This window comes from Pollicipes pollicipes, unplaced genomic scaffold, assembly GCF_011947565.3.
Source record: "Pollicipes pollicipes isolate AB1234 unplaced genomic scaffold, Ppol_2.1 Scaffold_6138;HRSCAF=7277_pilon_pilon_pilon, whole genome shotgun sequence".
NCBI lineage: Eukaryota > Metazoa > Arthropoda > Thecostraca > Pollicipedomorpha > Pollicipedidae > Pollicipes > Pollicipes pollicipes.
This window is the reverse complement of record NW_023596818.1, coordinates 25,304,479-25,321,953: the sequence shown is the minus strand read 5'-3', so window position 1 is coordinate 25,321,953 and position 17,475 is coordinate 25,304,479. Positions and strand designations below refer to the sequence as shown.

General features: G+C 52.4%; 1 protein-coding gene across 1 annotated transcript in view; it reads right to left on the bottom strand.

Moving 5' to 3' along the window:
* LOC119105504 (uncharacterized) overlaps window positions 1-17,475 on the bottom strand; it is a 73,700-nt gene that overhangs the window by 14,961 nt on the left and 41,264 nt on the right. The window contains exons 7-11 of the mRNA XM_037228969.1: window positions 15,037-15,135; window positions 5,305-5,424; window positions 4,557-4,687; window positions 3,080-3,247; window positions 299-502 (exon numbers count right to left, since the gene is read on the bottom strand). Coding sequence (XP_037084864.1) covers window positions 299-502; window positions 3,080-3,247; window positions 4,557-4,687; window positions 5,305-5,424; window positions 15,037-15,135 — 722 coding nt within the window. The remainder of the gene's footprint in view (window positions 1-298; window positions 503-3,079; window positions 3,248-4,556; window positions 4,688-5,304; window positions 5,425-15,036; window positions 15,136-17,475) is intronic.

Here is a 17,475-nt window from a genome sequence, read left to right as displayed (position 1 = left end):
TAAAAAAAGTCACGAGCGAAGCCACCACAACGCGATGCAACGTGCCAAACGAAGACTCACGCGTGACGCCACGCAAGCAGCCAAAATTTCCCTTAGGGGTGGGGGCAAAGGTCAAGTTCCTACAAACTCCTCCCTAACTTAGACTGCCCAGCGAAATCCACTATCTAATGTAAGCCTCTTGGCTCAGGGCTAAATCCATGCGTAAATCCTCAGGCTGGACATAGCCGCAAAGCGCCCCCCCCCCCCCCTCTGGCTAAATCCATGCGTGACGTAAAGCTAGCTGAAAATCCCCGCCCACCTGCGCTTGTAGAAGAGCAAGCAGACGACCAGGCTGACAATGACGATCAGCAGGACGATCAGGATGACGATGATGACGGCCGTCTGGCAGTCTGTGCCGAGCAGGTCGGCCAGAGGCTGCAGGTCGCAGGGCGGGCTGGAGCCGTCATCAGGGCGCAAGCCATCCGCCGTCAGCCACTGGATCTTGGATGTGTCCAGCACCAGCCTGGCGGCACGCAGTGCAGAGCGGGTGGTTGCTGCAAGCACTATGGTAATCAGATTTGGACACGTCTGCGCCAGTTTGGCGGTGCGAGGCGAAAGCGAAGCAGTCGGTGCCGGGAAGGGCGGATGTGACCAGATCTTGGGATCGTACTGCACCCATTTGGTGACACGCGGCTAAAGGCTTGTTGACGATGATTGTCATTTAGGGTCACGCCAGCTTCCAGAGGCATTTTGTGCCCACGGTAGTATTACACAACTAACGGAGCGCGTACATGTCTAAAAAGCCGGTATGCTTCAGATCACTCGTAAGCAAGCGAGAATCCTTTTCAAGGATTTCAGAATACTTAACAACTGAAGAATATTGTCCGAAAAGAAGAAATCACTTTTCGGCAGAACCCGGACGTGAATAAACCATGCGACGAACGTCTAACGACAGACAACGAGGACAGTGGCAATGCTCCCCGGCAGACGAGAACTAACCACGTGTTGCTCATCTATGACCAACCCCGGGCCGCACTGGTTTATTGTCTCACGTCTCGCCATCCACCAGCTGGAGGGATTGGCTTCATCCCCTGGAGCTTATTGTTGGCCGTGTCCCATCAGCGGTACCATTTTACGCAATGACCTGAGTTCATGCCCGGAAATGGCCATGGGTGTTTCTTGAACTCGTGCGCTGCCCAGTGATACAGCTACGTCACACGCATTGCCTGTAGCGCCGATAAGATGCGTTATCCGACGCGCGATAGTTTTATGCGCTAGTTCCGGAGCGCCTCCATGCGAATTAAAATTACTCCATGAGGATACATGACGGATTAGAGGCCATCAGAGCTAAAGCGCTGCTCAAATAATCGGGTAGGATTTAGTGTAAATTATCATTACCTCATCACTGAAACAAGAACACCTCATTAATAGCGACTAGCTCCTAAGCGTAGGCTGCGGTGTTTGGCCAATGGAAACGGTCGAATAGGGCGTAGCGGAGAGGTCACAGCCAATACCGGTACGTCAACTGGCCGTCCGACGATGGATTGGCCCACGTCAAGGTCACCGTCGCAGCCCGACGGGGGCAGCCACTGCTCGGCAGTCGGAGCGTGGTAAGCTGGCGCTGTCGTGTTCAGGACCGGTGATGCATCACGACGACTTTGTCGGCTTGCCGTGCCAACAATAAAGACTCCTAAATGGAGACGGAAAATGACGGAAGGGAGGTGGGAGACAGGAGCGGAATTGTACACTGATGTTGCGAAGGATATCCAGACAGAATAAGGAGAGCAGATATGTGAAGATACACGATAAAGAAGATGGAAGGGAAAGCACTGAAAAAGGATACATGATTGTGAACGGAGAGACGAATGGAAGGGAGCGCAACGGGATCAGCTGCTAAACGAAGCAGGAAGAGTTATGGAGATGTCTTAAAATAACCAGGAAATCTAAAGATTGAACATAAGAAAATCGGTGGTGGACGGGGCAAAGGTCTTCCACGTTTGAAAGGCCACATAAATCTATGACCCCGAACTTTACCTTACTCCTAATGCGATTTGGACGTCTCCGAGAGGATGCTTTAATTAGGCTGATTCCACTTCGCCCACAGCCGGACCCACGTGCTTAGCGTCGTCGGAAGGGCCAAGCCAGACAGGCCGGTGCCATCACGTCAGCTGTTTAATCAGCTGATGGCGACAGCGTGGCTGGTGACCGCGCGGCGATCGGCTCGGTGCGCCAAGTTCACGCGCTAGCCCGAGGCGCCGCTAGGCAGGAGATTTTCCGGCGGCGCCGTCCCAACACACAGCGGCTTGTCAGCCCGTGGTCGTGGCCACCTCCATCATTATGCAAGGCACATTGCTGACGCAAAACAATATGCTTCTGAGCTAAATCAACTGCCTTGGGCTGTTGTGCACAACATGAAAATGGAGAAATGTCTGAAGACAAGTGGAAAAGACCGACTTTTCGAGCACATGTCTGGAACAGGACGACTGGGCCAAGTGTAAAAAGTATTATGTCACTGGACTCCCTGAAAAACTAAAACTAGTTACGACGATGCGGCACGTTGGCTGGAAGGTACGTGCATTCAAGCACAACCGAACATACCAAGACGTCACTCATATGCCACTTGAGGGGAATCCATATGGCAGGTTTGTTACGGCGTGCGCCGCGTGGCGCTACGCTAACGTACAGCAACGCTTCGTTCACTGCAGAATGTTACCAGCCGTTACCTACCAGCTCTTGTTACCAGAATGTTACCAGGTGTCGCGGATGTCTGCAGATCGTGAGCTCAGCAACTCAGTTGCTGACAGAGTTCTTCCCAACGCGGAAGAGTGAGCTTTGTTGAAGGATATGACACCAAAAATTGGAAGCTTCCGTGTCTCGTCAGAAAGCTACATGATATCACACCCACTATTATAATAGCCACCATTATCATGGTGCATACCACGGCAACCCATTACTACTCTCGTTCTTTACACGTACATAATGTCCAGCCTTACCACCGCCTTGGGTGCTCTAACCCGTAGCATCGCCGTTTGTGTTACGCATATTACAACGGCTATCACCACACGCTATCCCATGCCTACAATACGTCGGCAGTACTCACTTGCCTCCCTCAGTGCTGTTCGGCTCCGGCAGGAAGCGTCCGACCACATGGTAGCGGCCGCCCCGCCACTGCTTGACCTCCGTGATGCTGACCCGAGAAGGGCCCACGAACCGCAGGTGGCCCGACACGCCGTCAAAGTCGGTGGCGCTGATGATGTCGACCAGCCGCCTGCCGGCGCGGCGGCGGCACGGTCAGCGCCGGTCCCGCCGACCGGCACGGTCAGCGCCGGTCCCGCCGACCGGCACGGTCAGCGCCGGACCCGCCGACCGGCACGGTCAGTGCCGGACCCGCCGACCGGCACGGTCAGCGCCGGTCCCGCCGACCGGCACGGTCAGCGCCGGTCCCGCCGACCGGCACGGTCAGCGCCGGTCCCGCCGACCGGCACGGTCAGCGCCGGTCCCGCCGACCGGCACGGTCAGAGCCGGTCCCGCCGACCGGCACGGTCAGCGCCGGACCCGCCGACCGGCACGCGACGCGAGCCGCTGGCCGGCCTCCGCTGCGGGGGTGGTGGAGCCGAACGCTTACGGGTAGGGGGTGTGGACGTGACCGCGTGCATACAGAGCGACAGACGCGCAGGCAGACACGCAGACAGACCGACAGACGTACACACACAGACACACAAGAAGTCACAGGAATTATTCTACATTCATTCATTCATTCTACCGGAAAACTGAAGCCGGACGGCTACGACAAAGAGTTCGCTGAGGCGTTCAGGATGGCAGGCGATTCTTTTGTATCCGCCAAACCATTTGTGGTGAAAAACGGCACTTTCCCACTTGCAGTCTGTGACAATGCTCTCATAATGCAGCGGGTAGTTTCTTCAAAATGAACAAGCACTGACATTAGGGGGAACATCTGGTCCCTCCACTACACTAAGTCGCGAAGAGACACGCAAAACCTCCACTTGGCTCCGTTTGATGCATGTGATATTTATCAGTGTATTCCAGTAAATCATTCGGTGCTGCGTTCCTCGTCTGGAACTCGTTTCAAAAACGTTTCCTGACTCGCCCACATCGTGATGCTATTGTTCCGTCCCACCCATCCCGTATTGTTCCCGGTCGGTATGCCCTACACCCGTTGCGTTTACGTCGGTGTGTTTTCCCAGTTGTGTTGCACTTCGCAGGTCACATTCACACCACGCACGGTTCCGCGGGCCCCACTCACTCACTCGTTCGGTTCCAAGGGCCCCACTTACTCACTCGTTCGGTTCCGCGGGTCCCGCTCACTCACTCGTTCGGTTCCGCAGGCCCCACTTACTCATTCGTTCGGTTCCGCGGGCCTCTCTCACTCACTCGTTCGGTTCCACAGACCCCACTTACTCACTCGTTCAGTTCCGCGGGCCCCACTCACTCACTCATTCGGTTCCGCGGGCCCCACTCACTCAGTCGTTCGGTTCCGCGGGCCCCACTTACATCTCGTTCGGCTCCGCGGGCCCCGCTCACTCACTCGTTCAGTTCCGCGGGCCCCGCTCACTCACTCGTTCGTCCCGTCCGAGCGGAAGTTCTGGTACCGCGACGGCTCGTCCTTCAGCAGCTTGTGCAGCGCCAGGCCGAACACCCAGGTGGCGTCATACGCGTAACTGGCGTAATCGGACTCCTTCACGGGGTGCTGCGACACAACGTTCTGTGTGAGGGCGCGACGCCTGGACCCTGCACGGGGCGTTGCGACACAACGTTCTGTGTGAAGGCGTGATGCCTGGATCCTGCACAGGGCGCTGCAACACAGCGTTCTGCGTGAGGGCGCGATGCCTGGATCCTGCACTGTGGCTGCGACACGGTACCTTATGAGGAGACGGGACACGAGTGTCTGGGCGGCTCGGGTCCATCGCACGTTATGCAAGTGACTTGCGCACGTTATTTGTTATTACACACAACGTAACTGGCTGGTTCGCATTTTCCTTCAACCTTATGGAAGGAACACAGAAGACTGTTATATTCGCATGACGTTGAGCGCTGTTTGTGTCCTCTATTTGCACCATCTAGACAGTTTTATCCGACAGCCAGTTTGCCATGAAAAGTGAGTACGTCGACTGTCCACGAACATTCGCCGGTGGGAGGGGAAGACGAAAATGATGCATCTTTCACCAGCTGTTGAAATAAGTACACGAACACGAATAGTGTACAGCGTTAAGGGTAATTTCAAACAACTGAATACACCAACATGACCAACGCATACAATCACTAACAGATACCCCATGCGACAAGGAGCAGCAGGGCCGGGCTAACCTTCGAGCAGTTGCCCTTGTAGTACTCCCTCCATTGGCGGACCGATATGCCCTCCTGCATGAGGGATGACTCGTTGCTGGGGAAGTACGCGTGAGCCAGGGCGAGGTGGCCGTCCAGCGCCTGGGGGCATGACGGGACGTCCGCGGATTACACCACACGCCACTGACACATACTGACACTGACACATATTCGCACATGTACAGGGCGTTGCCGGTGGCGAAGAGGATGGCCTGCACGCCTGGCGAGCCGGAGGTGCGGGCTGTTATTCCCCGCGGCGCCCGCCCTTCCTGCCAGGATGAGAGGCAGGTGACGCCCTGTAGCCTAAGGAGTTGAGTGCTGGGGGTAAGTGAGTAAGAAGTCCACTCGCGTGGGGCTGACTGCAATAGTTGGGAGGTTAGGCCGAGTGTTAGGGACGGGGGTGGGTGCCCCAGATAGAGGTGAACCTGACTGAAAATTATTTAGAAAATTGCGAAGTTCCAAGCTTTTCCGTTTTATGCAACCCAATGCGGGCTTCGAGATAAAATGAGATGGATTACCTCCCCCCCCCTTCCCCCCTTAAACCAGGTTGAGGATATCAGCGGTTCCCACCGCTACAAAGGAAACCGCATGGCCTACTAAGCGCAATCGTATAAACTTGGATCCATCGTATTGGTCGATATTTTAGTGATGCCTGAATCGTGACTATGACAAATTTTCACGTGCAGTGATACTTTTGTTGGTTACTTTCGAGAAATCGAAGGCTGCGGCGACTTGAAGGGTAGTGGGAACGAATGTTTTGTCGCTGGGTCGACATAGGCTCACCACACGGAAGTTTTTCTACTAGCAAATAGTCTCACTCGCAATGATGCTAAACGTGTTGTAAAAACTAACTTCTGTGACAACCAACACATTTATACAAATGCAACGCTTTTGGTGGCTTGAAAAACTTACAACGTAACTATAGTTGACATCACAGCAAGGTTAATTATTCTCAGTCATTAGATCCCATTTAAAGTAATCGCATGTGCTGCTTTAGTTAAAACAACTGTCCCACCGCCAAACGTTTCGAAGAGCTGACGGAAGCCACCTCGGGCAGCCCCGTAACCGCGGTCCAGATAACGCTACAGTCTGGCACAGCCAATGACGCGAGGCAGCTGGCTGACCCCGAAAGCATCTGGCAATACCACAACCTGTTTTCTGAAGACGTCCACAAACACTGGCCAGAAAGGTTCCGCGTCCAGCTTCTGGTAAACAAACGTGACCTTTCTTGACGTCAGCACGGTTGAAATATTCGCACATTTGTGGCGCTGCAGTGCCTCAAGCACCAATAAACCAATGGCATTCACTGGCCCCTCTTGCAACCATGTGCACCGTAGTGTTTACTTTCAACGTGAAGGGCATGGAGCCATGACACGGGAAAAGGGAAGTGGGGGGGGGGGGGGGGGGGCGCTAGTGGGTGAAAGGACGAGAAGCGGGGGAGGTTCAGTTAAAGTAACGCATCTTCCGAATAGGGAATAACTTGGAGCCGAACCAGGTATGCACACTAGGTTTTCGGTGTTGACCAACACTCAGTTTGGTGTTTTCTTCATTGAAAAAATCCTCACGTCACCGCCATTTTTTACGACAAAAGTTTTTGCCTCCCCATGCCACAATTCACAGGTTTCAGCCTAGCTTTCGATTGCCTTGATGTAACTCAAGGAGAACAAGTGGTTTCACCGTCTGCTCGTTTGGGTTCGCCACAATACACGAGATCATACCACACCACTATCGGACATTACGCAGTGTCAACTTCCGAGTATCGGACAAACAAGATTTATTGTGCCACTTATCATAATGAGGTCAGTGTGACTCATGCATTTACACACCGATGACTTCGATACAACAAGTGAACTTGGAGACTACACAACGTAAATTCGATGGGATGGTCCGTAACAGCTTTTGAACATGACCTTGCTACCCTTTAAATCTCAAGCTTTGTTGATTGCTGATACTACTCTGAAATGCAAGAACACGCGTTTTCGTCTGGCGCCAGCTGTACAGACACCGCTCTGGGTGTTATATTTTAATATTTTTGTTTTGTTTCAGGCATACCTTTACTTTGTTCCTAGATCTAAGCGATCTTTGGGCACGTATCCCCAGTTTTCTCCGCTGGGTTACGTCCCTGGTGACACTTAAGTATTCTACGTCACTTAAGTATTCTACGTCATTTGTGACGTCCTCAGTCATATGAAAATATCCAACGACTTCTGGGTGCAGTTCACCTGTGCTCTCAACCGACGTTTCAACTTTGCTTATTCGGTAATAAGATCATTTTACGCCAGTTGAGTTACTTTTGCTCGTCAGGTGGTCGTGGCTGACGCAGGCCCCAGGCGATGAGGGATTATTATGTCGCGGTAGACTGCCCTATATTGCTAGTGTTACATTGTTGGTAAGTTCGTGTGTAAATAATTAACACTGTAGATAGCATGATTACATTTCATTGAATTAAGATAACGTTGTTATAGAATGCATACCATCATCGAAACCGTTCGCAAAATTGACGACGGGTTTTCAATGAGCTGTAATGGGACACTGCAGATGGCTCGATCACACTTCCGTGGAATTAGAAATACGACGCCATACAATTCATGCCATCGTCAAATTGCTTGATGATTGACAACGCATGCCCACGATGTGAAAATGTGGAATTCCCGAAATCGCGGGCGGGGCCGAAGCAAAAACACCGTTTCCGCGAGGGCAAAAGAAAATATTTTGTGACATAGCTTAAATAAAAAATGGCGTACTTATGCGTCAATTACATTACAACGATACCGCAGAGAAGGAGCGTGAGTCAGCGAGTGCGTGAGTGATCGACTGATTGATCGATTGGTTGGTTGAGCGAATGAGTGAATGAATGAGCGAGTGAGTGAGTGAGTGAGTGAGTGAGTGAGTGAGTGAGTGAGTGAGTGAGTGAGTGAGTGAGTGAGTGAGTGAGTGAGCGAGCGAGTGAGTGAGTGAGTGAGTGAGTGAGTGAGTGAGTGAGTGAGTGAGTGAGTGAGTGAGTGAGTGAGTGAGTGAGTGAGTGAGTACGAGGCAGAGAGGTGGAGAGACATAGAGACAGTGAAGAAAAGGAAAAGATTAACGCATATATATATATATATATATATATATATATAGCATAATTTGCTCCAAAATATGCATAACATTCGATTTTGACTATTCACAAGATGGTCAACTTATCGAGGGCGTAGGGACATGACATTTTATGACGCCGTGACAAAGATTTGTGATCCTGTCCAGCAAAACGGATTGATAAAAAAACAATACTAAAAAATGTAGAATTCCACCGCAGGAATGGTGGTTTTAGGACCCAACCAATAAGCAGTCTGCTCACTAAGTCCACAACCACCAAAGCGATTCGGATAAAATGTGGAAAGTGCACGTGTCCACCGGCTACCACTTTCTCTGCAACACGTGTGTTCTCGTGCTTTCCATTTCTTACCCGTCACGCTAGGATTTTAATAACAAGATTAGTTGCAACATTGATCGATTGCGTTTCTGGGATCGCTGTCGGGTGTCAACGTTGGGCTACGCTTGTTGCGTGGGCCCTGACCCCAGCATCCGATCGTGAAACTTTTTATTACACGGGAGCAAATAGTGTCGAATGTTTAACGCGACGCAATGCTCGGCACGGTCCGCCCCACCCCGCCATTACCGTTCCTTGAGTGGCCGCTGCCACTGACGCAGGCCATTCCAGCTCGGGGCAAATAACGGACGCCGAGGATACTCGAACACATCCACCCTGGCACGTGTAGGTGGGGAGGCAAGCGCTCTGACTGATGGAGCTGTGCGGCGGACTAAACAGAGACCTGACTCTCACAGACGATCCACACTAGAGGCGTCGTATTACCGAACACAAAGGGAATGTCGCGGAGAAGATCAGAAATCCAAACGTTATTTTGATGACGCTTACCTGATTAGATCAGGCGATGAAGGGTTTGAGGCCACTGCTCAGTTACAGCGGCACATCTTCTCTGACGCGGCGAATGACGCACAGGGAACAAAGGAGGGAGCGAAGGAGCTTAGCGCTTTCATCTGCGGCTTGCGGGTCTATTGGTCTCCGGATTTACCGCAATGACTTTGGACTCAACCGTCCAATGCTGCGTCTAATTGCTTCCTGCGCGAGGCGCGTCACCGACACACACCGACCGCGAGATCTGTGTTCTGCCAACTTATATCTCCTGTTCGGGAGCCCCCGTCCCGGAGTCTATCCGGTCGGATCGCACACCACGACGGCTCGAGTTGGATCCAGTTAAAGCCGTGAAGCCTCATAACAACTGACTCCGCGAAACAGGATCTCCACCCCAAAGGGCGAAAGACGGGACGCAAGAAGTGGCAGCATTCAGTGCAATTCCACTGGGCCTATGCTAAGCTAAACTGCACTATTTGAGAGGATTGCGATTCGGAAAACTGCGGGAGTGATTATGGAACAAGAACGGGAGGTAAAAGGAGAACCAGAAATAGAAAGGTGGTACAAACGGACAAAAGACGACGTAGCCTCAGAAAGCGGCATTAGGACGTTCGCCGCCTAGACGCGTCTCAGCGGCCAGTGGCCGGCTATCCTGCGATCAATCGGTAGCAGGCGGTAGAAGGCGCGTCCTGGCCAAGAGGTAATCACCGGATCCTTGCTCCGATCACACCCTACCCGAACAGCCCAAACAACGGCCTCCCACCGGGCCAATGGCGCGTCCATGCGGAGCGCGAGAAAGTGAGGCATTCCACGGGGCGTCTCCGGCCGGGCGGGCGGCATGTAGAAGAGAATTGCGAGACAGCCCAGAGCGACATTCCACGGGACATCTTCTGCCGCGCAAGCGGCATGTCGATGATAACTGCGAGATAACCCAGAGCGACATTCTACGGAGCGTCTCCGGCCGGGGGGGGGGGCGGCAAGTCGAAGACAACTGCGAGGCAGCCCAGAGCGACATTCCACGAGGTGTCTCCTGCCGTGCGGGCGGCATGTCGATGAAAACTGCCAGACAGCGAGACATCCCACGGAGCGTCTCCGACCGGGCAGGCGGCATGTCGATGAGAACTGCCCGACAGCCCGGAACGACATTCCACGGAGCGGCTCCGGCCGGGCGAGCGACGTGTCCATGCCGCCCATGAGCCAGCCCAGAGCGCCGCCCCACGAGCACCACAGCCGTTATCAGCGCCGGCTGGCGCGCCACCCGCGACGACGGCCGATTATGGCGAGGTTACACAGGGCGGGACTCTTGCTGGGCCACACAACACAGATAAGAGGCAGGCCCGATGGCTCCAGTCACGGACGTACTGTCGTCGCATGGTCCTCAGTTAATTACGAGCAGGACGGCCTTGGTTCGACCGGTCGAAGACCACGTCAAGTGGCTATGCGGTGTAGCGTACTCATTCAGATGCTGGCCGCTTGCGGACGGCCAAGACTTTAAAAATTAATTGCTGTGGATCTCGAGCTCCAACCTCTCTTCTGAGGTCACTTCCGTGCCTTTGGACGTCAGCCGCACCAAGACAAGCGTTGGTCACAGCATATGAGTTCTTAAGATCTTTCTGCATGTCTTCCAGTTATTTCCGTTGTCTCAACGTAGCTCATCATGAATATGGTTGCAAAAACACTCCGGTGCGCCATTTCGCACTAAAGGTACGCAAAACGTTAAATAAATAAATTTTGACGGGAACGGATTTGTACTCGTCTTGGCACGCGTCGACCGACATCAGATCCCATAGATCGGTATCTGACAGTCTGACAAACGCCACCCTTTGCTTTTCGTATCGCTACCGTGCCGTGCTTAGTTGTGTGATTGTACTGCAGTGCGGTACGAGTCGACACATTCGTCCGCACTACCAGATGCTCGCGCGCTCGTCGCCGTGGTAGACATGGTGACGACGATGATGAGGAATGATGATGGTGATGACGATGATGAGAAAGGGAGCGAGGAGGGAAGGCAGGATGGGGACTGGCAGAATGTGTGGGTAGAAAGGCTTAGTTACCCATCAGAGGCGCCAAGCTCAACAAACCGCAACGTAAGGGTAGCTGGGCGAAAACAAAGGGAAACACAACTAAAACATGAATATTGGTTGAAATCGACTGAGGCATGGAAATGATTTGGAGGTGGTCCTCATCTCTGATTCTCCTGCCCAGAGCTCCTAACATGTAAAATTGGTTGCAAGGGGACGGCTAAGTCGACAACGTTGACCCAATCTACCCCAAAACCTCATTTCTCCCTGAATTTCGGCCACTTGAATTTGCCTCCCCGATGTCAGCACGTTTACTATTTCGTAGATTCCAAAGTAGCATTGCCACAGAGGAACGACTTTCCATTTCAAGACAACGCGAAGCCACATTTTTGTGAAAACCTTTGAGTGGGATGTATTTCACAGGAAAAGTCAGAATAATTCAACGAAACTGATTGCTTGACAAACGAGATGGCGTGACAAAAGGATTGTGTGCCACAGGATACTTTTTGGTACAAAATAAACATGATATTGATAACGATGTGCCCAGGTACCTAGTGTATTATGATTGTAATATATTTCTGAGGTCTCCTATGCTGATATTCATTCATGTATCTCCATTCCATCTTTGCTCATATGCATTGAGGGGTCTCAGAGGGGCAGTGGGGAAGGGAGGAACAGCAGCCGAAAAGTATGTGAAGTGGCGGAGTTACGCACCTACGTCTGTCGATTTGCTCTTGATACTTCTTTGTGCGTTTCAACTGCATATGACAAGGTTCGCTGCACTACTCAAGGATGTTGGTCTGGGCTTCGTTCGTTTCGTTACGTAGAAGATTTCATATCACCAGCTTCGTCCTTTAGTCCGTTTGCCACAGATATTTACGACCAAACATTACGTCCCAATCCATACCAAGCACTGGTTCGTCGTCAGGACAAAAGCAGAACCATTGGGGCTGATTCAGTCGGCTGAACCATCAGCCCACGTATAAAATAAAGCGAGAGAACGTGGTGTAACCCAGGCCCGACCCGCATGACCTGATTTCACATCTGACGGATTACACCCTCTGATTTGTTACTACCTGCGTATGAACCAACGTGCCAAGAGGTATGTAATATCATTTCATGCGCTGTCGTACCACTCATAGTTGTAAATGAAAAAAGACCCGAATTCGCTCATTTCAAGTCATTGGCCTGCTTACTTCACCTGATTCTAGCATGCTTATCTTTGTGCTATCCGGAGAGGCAATGCAGTCCTTCCAGTTCCGCAAAGGCGAGAAAAACACCCGTAAGGCAAGGGCAAGGTCGTCAAGGTCATGATGCTGCCCGCTATCAAAACGCCATGCATTCATATCGTGATCATTGAATCTCATGCGGCTGATCATCATGTAGCCCGTCTGACCTCTAACGCCAGGCGGGGGAAGGTGGAGGTGCCAGCTTCAACCCATCACTTGCCATGCGATTTGGTCCACAATGTCACCAGTGTCACAAACCGATGACCTAATTTCGCTAGGCGCAAATGACTTCAGCTCCGGAGTAAGCAAATCTTATTTGCATATTCTTTTTTAACACGCCGCCCAATTATTGGTGTGGCTACAAAATACATGTAATGTTTACGTGTTTTCCATTTGCGATTGACAAAAGACAAAAATCGACCAAAAACACATTCGGAGGAGCTTGTCACAGATGGTATGTCATGAACGATCGCACCAGACCTGCATTCTAGCTCCTCCCCTCCCCAAAAATCACCTGAACACCCCTGTCGGCGCGAGTGACCACCACGACACCCACCCACCTCACCGCCAGCGAGACACCCGTCCATTCCGCGTCCGCCTCCCCCCGATGCCCCCCCCCCTCCCCTCCAATGACCCCTGCTGACCGCGCCTGGAGTCAGCCGGCGGACGCACTATCACCGAGCTGGCACACGTGACCGGCCTGTGACCCCGGCGCTTGTTTGATCGCCGACAATAGGCCGGCCGCACGTCGGCTTCGAGTGATCTGACCGCGGGCCGGGCCGGACGTCGGTCGCATGAGGGCGCCCGTCACGTGCCGGTCACGTGCGCGGCTTTGTTGCCGAGTTGGGGCCAGGCGGCGGACGTGACGTGACACTGAGGCGCCGAAGGATGAGTTGCGTCAGTTTCTAGTCTTGATGCGGTATATTGCAGCGGAGCCGCGTTTACGGGGCCGTGCGAGGGGGTCGGCACCCATCTCAAAGAGCTCCGCGATCCGAACTCTCTCATTCGTCGGTGGTCGATAACACTGTCAGCCGGCTGTCGATAGCACGCGCCGCTACTCCCGACAGCCTCACTCCCATCCCTGCAGATGCGTCCTGCATAGATGGGTCCTCGATGTGGCTACCGATCTCGCCTTGTGGACTACGGCGGCTGCATTTTGAGAACTATCGACCGCCTCCGGAGCATTCATACGTCACCAGCGGTGAACATGCGCCACTAACGTTCAAAAGTGCACTTTCCGCACGTTCAGTTGTGCTGACGTGATTATTTCAAACACGCAAACCGACCATATCATCGCCAGGCTCATCATGGTGCGGCACGTTGAGCCTAGGCCGCTGGCTGGCATCATTCCAGCGGTTCAAGCACTCAGTCCCGACACAAACAGTGCAGACGATCAATCCTGACACAGACTGTCCATGCGCTCAGCCTCGACACAGACAATTCAGACGGTCAGTCCCGAACAGACAGTTCAGACAGTCAGTCGCGACATAGACAGTTCAGATGCTCAGTCCCGACACAGACAGTTCAGACGCTCAGTCCCGAACTTGAAACAGACAGTTCAGACGTTCAGTCCCGACCTTGACATAGACAGTTCAGACGCTCAGTCCCGACATAGAAAGCACAGACGCTCAGCTCCGACACATACAATTCAGACGGTCAGTTCCGAACAGACAGTTAAGACACTCAGTCCCGACACAGACAGCTCAGATGCTTTGTCCCAACACAGACAGAACAGACGCTCAGTCCCGACATAGACAATTCAGACGCTCAGTCCCGGCCTTGACACAGACAGTTTAGACGTTCAGTCCCGACATAGACAGTTTAGATGCTCAGTCCCGACAAAGACAGCACAGACGCTCAGTCCCGACAGACACTGCAGACGCTCATTCCCGACATAGACAGTTCAGACGCTCAGTCCCGACATAGACAATCCAGACGTTCAGTCCCGGGTTCTATTGCAGACAGTGGTTGCGCGTACCTTTGAACCCGTTTCGCTGGTTTTATGGACAGAATTCGGCAACTTCGCGGAATAAATCGGGATGAAACCCAATGCCACGGCAGACATTGCAATCACAGTGGATTAATATTTATGAGAAGATATCTTATCAAATATTCATAGAACTGAGCACAACGCATGTTTGAAAATTCGTTGCGGCTGGAGGGCGAAAGCCCTCTTTTGCATGGCAAGGGTAGCATAAATCGCTTGTTATTTCGGCTTTACGACTCACTCGGGCTACATGTCGAGGTCACTTGACGTCGCCTGCCCATCACCCTGGAAAGAGGGGCGGATACCGCGGACCCCGTACCACTGGTTTTCCAGACACGCAGCGTAACCGATCAACCACCGCAACCTGTCCAACAATTAACGTAACGGCATCACAGACAATGACCTTTCACTGCAGTACCCCGGAATTCACCATCTGATAGGTCCTCGGCTGAAAATGGCCTGGATCTTGGAAATGGTTCGGAGAGTGCCGCGAAGCCGGTTGATGGATGAGTATGTTCTCCTACCTCCATGAGCTGGGTCGGGGTCCAGATGAGCATGCTCTCCTACCTCCATGAGCTGGGTCGAGGTGCAGCTGGTTGTCGTGCTGTTGGCCGTAGTATTGTACCAGCCTCGCCAAAACCACTCGGGAAGAAACCAGATGTACCCCTGAAGCAGAAACCACGCCGTCTGTGCCAGCTGGATGAGGTCGCTAGCCATTGGTTGGCCTCTGGTATATAAAAGAACACAGGACATACATCGGCAACGCCAAAACCTTCAGAAGTATCAGTAAGTGCGTCGGGGGATGCCGATGTTCAAGACGCTTGTTTACAAGCATCACCATGGGACCACTGCGTCAAAATTATGCAGAGTGAAAACATATACGGCCCTTTGTCATCCAGTGCCTACGTCCATAGCCAGTACACAACAAGACATGCGTAAACGGGCACGAATCAAGGCCAAGCTCCACTGAGGCATGTAGCGGGGCGGGGAAGCGCGTCTTCCGCAAAGGGAAGACACTCCCTTTAGAACGTCTTCCCGCCTGTCGGTGAGCGTTCGATAACCAGAGAAGCCTGGCACGCTTGGCTGTCTACGTGCTGTCAGCCTGTTGCTGATCTAATCACAATATCGCCCAGCCATCCGTGAATGCGTCATGATGACGCACTGGTACTGAATGTCGCCTAACGATCCATAGGGCATGCACCTGCAGCTTCGGGATAAGACGACTCCGACGCCTGACTATGTTCTGACGTGATGTTCAGTATGTGACCCGTAATTGGCAGCAGAGATCGATAAACAAATTAGTCTGTTCCAAGCTGCCCCTCCGAAGCAGAAGCTTAACGAATCCCACACCACCCTTCTACCCACGTAACCTTCGGTCAGTATATGAGCGTTTTCTCTCCACTTCCTGGAAGCCAGAAAGCTGAGAACGTTAATAAAGATGGAGACCCCAAGCCAAGTCATTCCAATCCAGTCAGGCTCATCTCATGGCAATCATACATACTTTAACGAGAACTTGTGAACAGGGAAGTTACTCGCTCTGAATCTGACTGGGTAGCTGCCAGCACGAACCGATCATTGGACAGCTGGGGCGGTCCAGAAGAGTCTGGTTCTAGAAGAGGTCTAGAAGAGTCTAGAAGAGTCTGGGTCTAGAAGAGATCTAAAAGCGTCTAGAAGAGTCTGGGTCTAGAAGAAGTCTAGAAGACTCTAGAAAAGTCTGGGTCTCATTTCAAGACATTGCATGGACGGCGTTTGACTGTCTGATATCTTGGTGTCCAAAAAAGGCACAATGTTACGTATCATATCAATGTCGAGCTAAACAACAAGACTGTAAACAGCATTCCGTCGGAATTTTCATCTAGTTAATGTAGTTAACTAAACCTACTGAAAAGTGTTGTAACTGGTTCCCTGACAGGGAAACTTAGAGATCGTTCTTTTACAAAGCAAGGGTTACAAATGTTGATATTCTTCCTCTCGCTGTAACGTGAGCCACTAACGCTATTGCCGCGCTCCAGACAGCTGTTGGCGGGTAGGTCTACGCGCAATCGGTACTATCGAGATCTACGCGATTACAAACTCAGGTGACAACTCGCTCATATGGTATCCTGTGACCATAAATGCAATTACACAGGCTTCGTATCATATCAATGTCGTTACACAGGCCAAGTCCAATTCTTGACACTGGGAACATACTCCGTGATAGTTATGTACATCGACCAAGACAGCAAGAGATAATGCTCCAACCGCACAGACATTGCTAGAGATCCTGTGCGGCCGAGTTGGTTCGGACCCCGAGCCCGGGAAAACCGAGCATGGGGTGGGGGTCCGTGGGCCCTTAAGAGGTTTATTTTTCCTAATAGTATTTTGCCATCGGCCATCTGTGAATTTCATGACTCAGGCTTAGTGGGCTTCATCTGCAAACTCTCTGCCCTCTAGCTATTTAATAGGATCTTTCTGATCACCACGGGACACTGTTCGCTTGAGGGCCCTTATGGCTACAGCGGCGTTCTCCTCTGACTGATCAAGGACCTCACTAGCCGTCCAGGGGCCCCTCCAATCACCATGGGCACCCATAATTGTGCAAGGGTCCTTCTGACCACCTCAGTGCTCGTCTTCATATTGAGGGCTCACTGGTCACTCAGCCAGGGGCTCACGAGCCAACAGAGGATCCCACGTCTGGTCGCCAGAACTATTCAACTGTATCCTGGGCCGTCTGGGCACTCAGGCGATTGCTAGTTGCATTGGGCTTTTTGTTAGCATAGAGACCCTTCTATCGCCCAAGAGCCCCCACCCCTCCCCTGTCTGTTCGTACGCTCAGGGTCACAGGCACGAGGGACAGGGGATTGTGTCTCCTCTCTCGGTCCCGTGGGATCAAAAAGCTCCTGGGAACCGAAGATAGTGGACACGATTGAGCGTCTCTAAGAACCAGGGGTTAAGCCAAAGGTCATGCTGACGAACTCCGGTCCTACAGGTCGGGAACCTCGAATGTCATTCAGAGGGCTTCCTGCA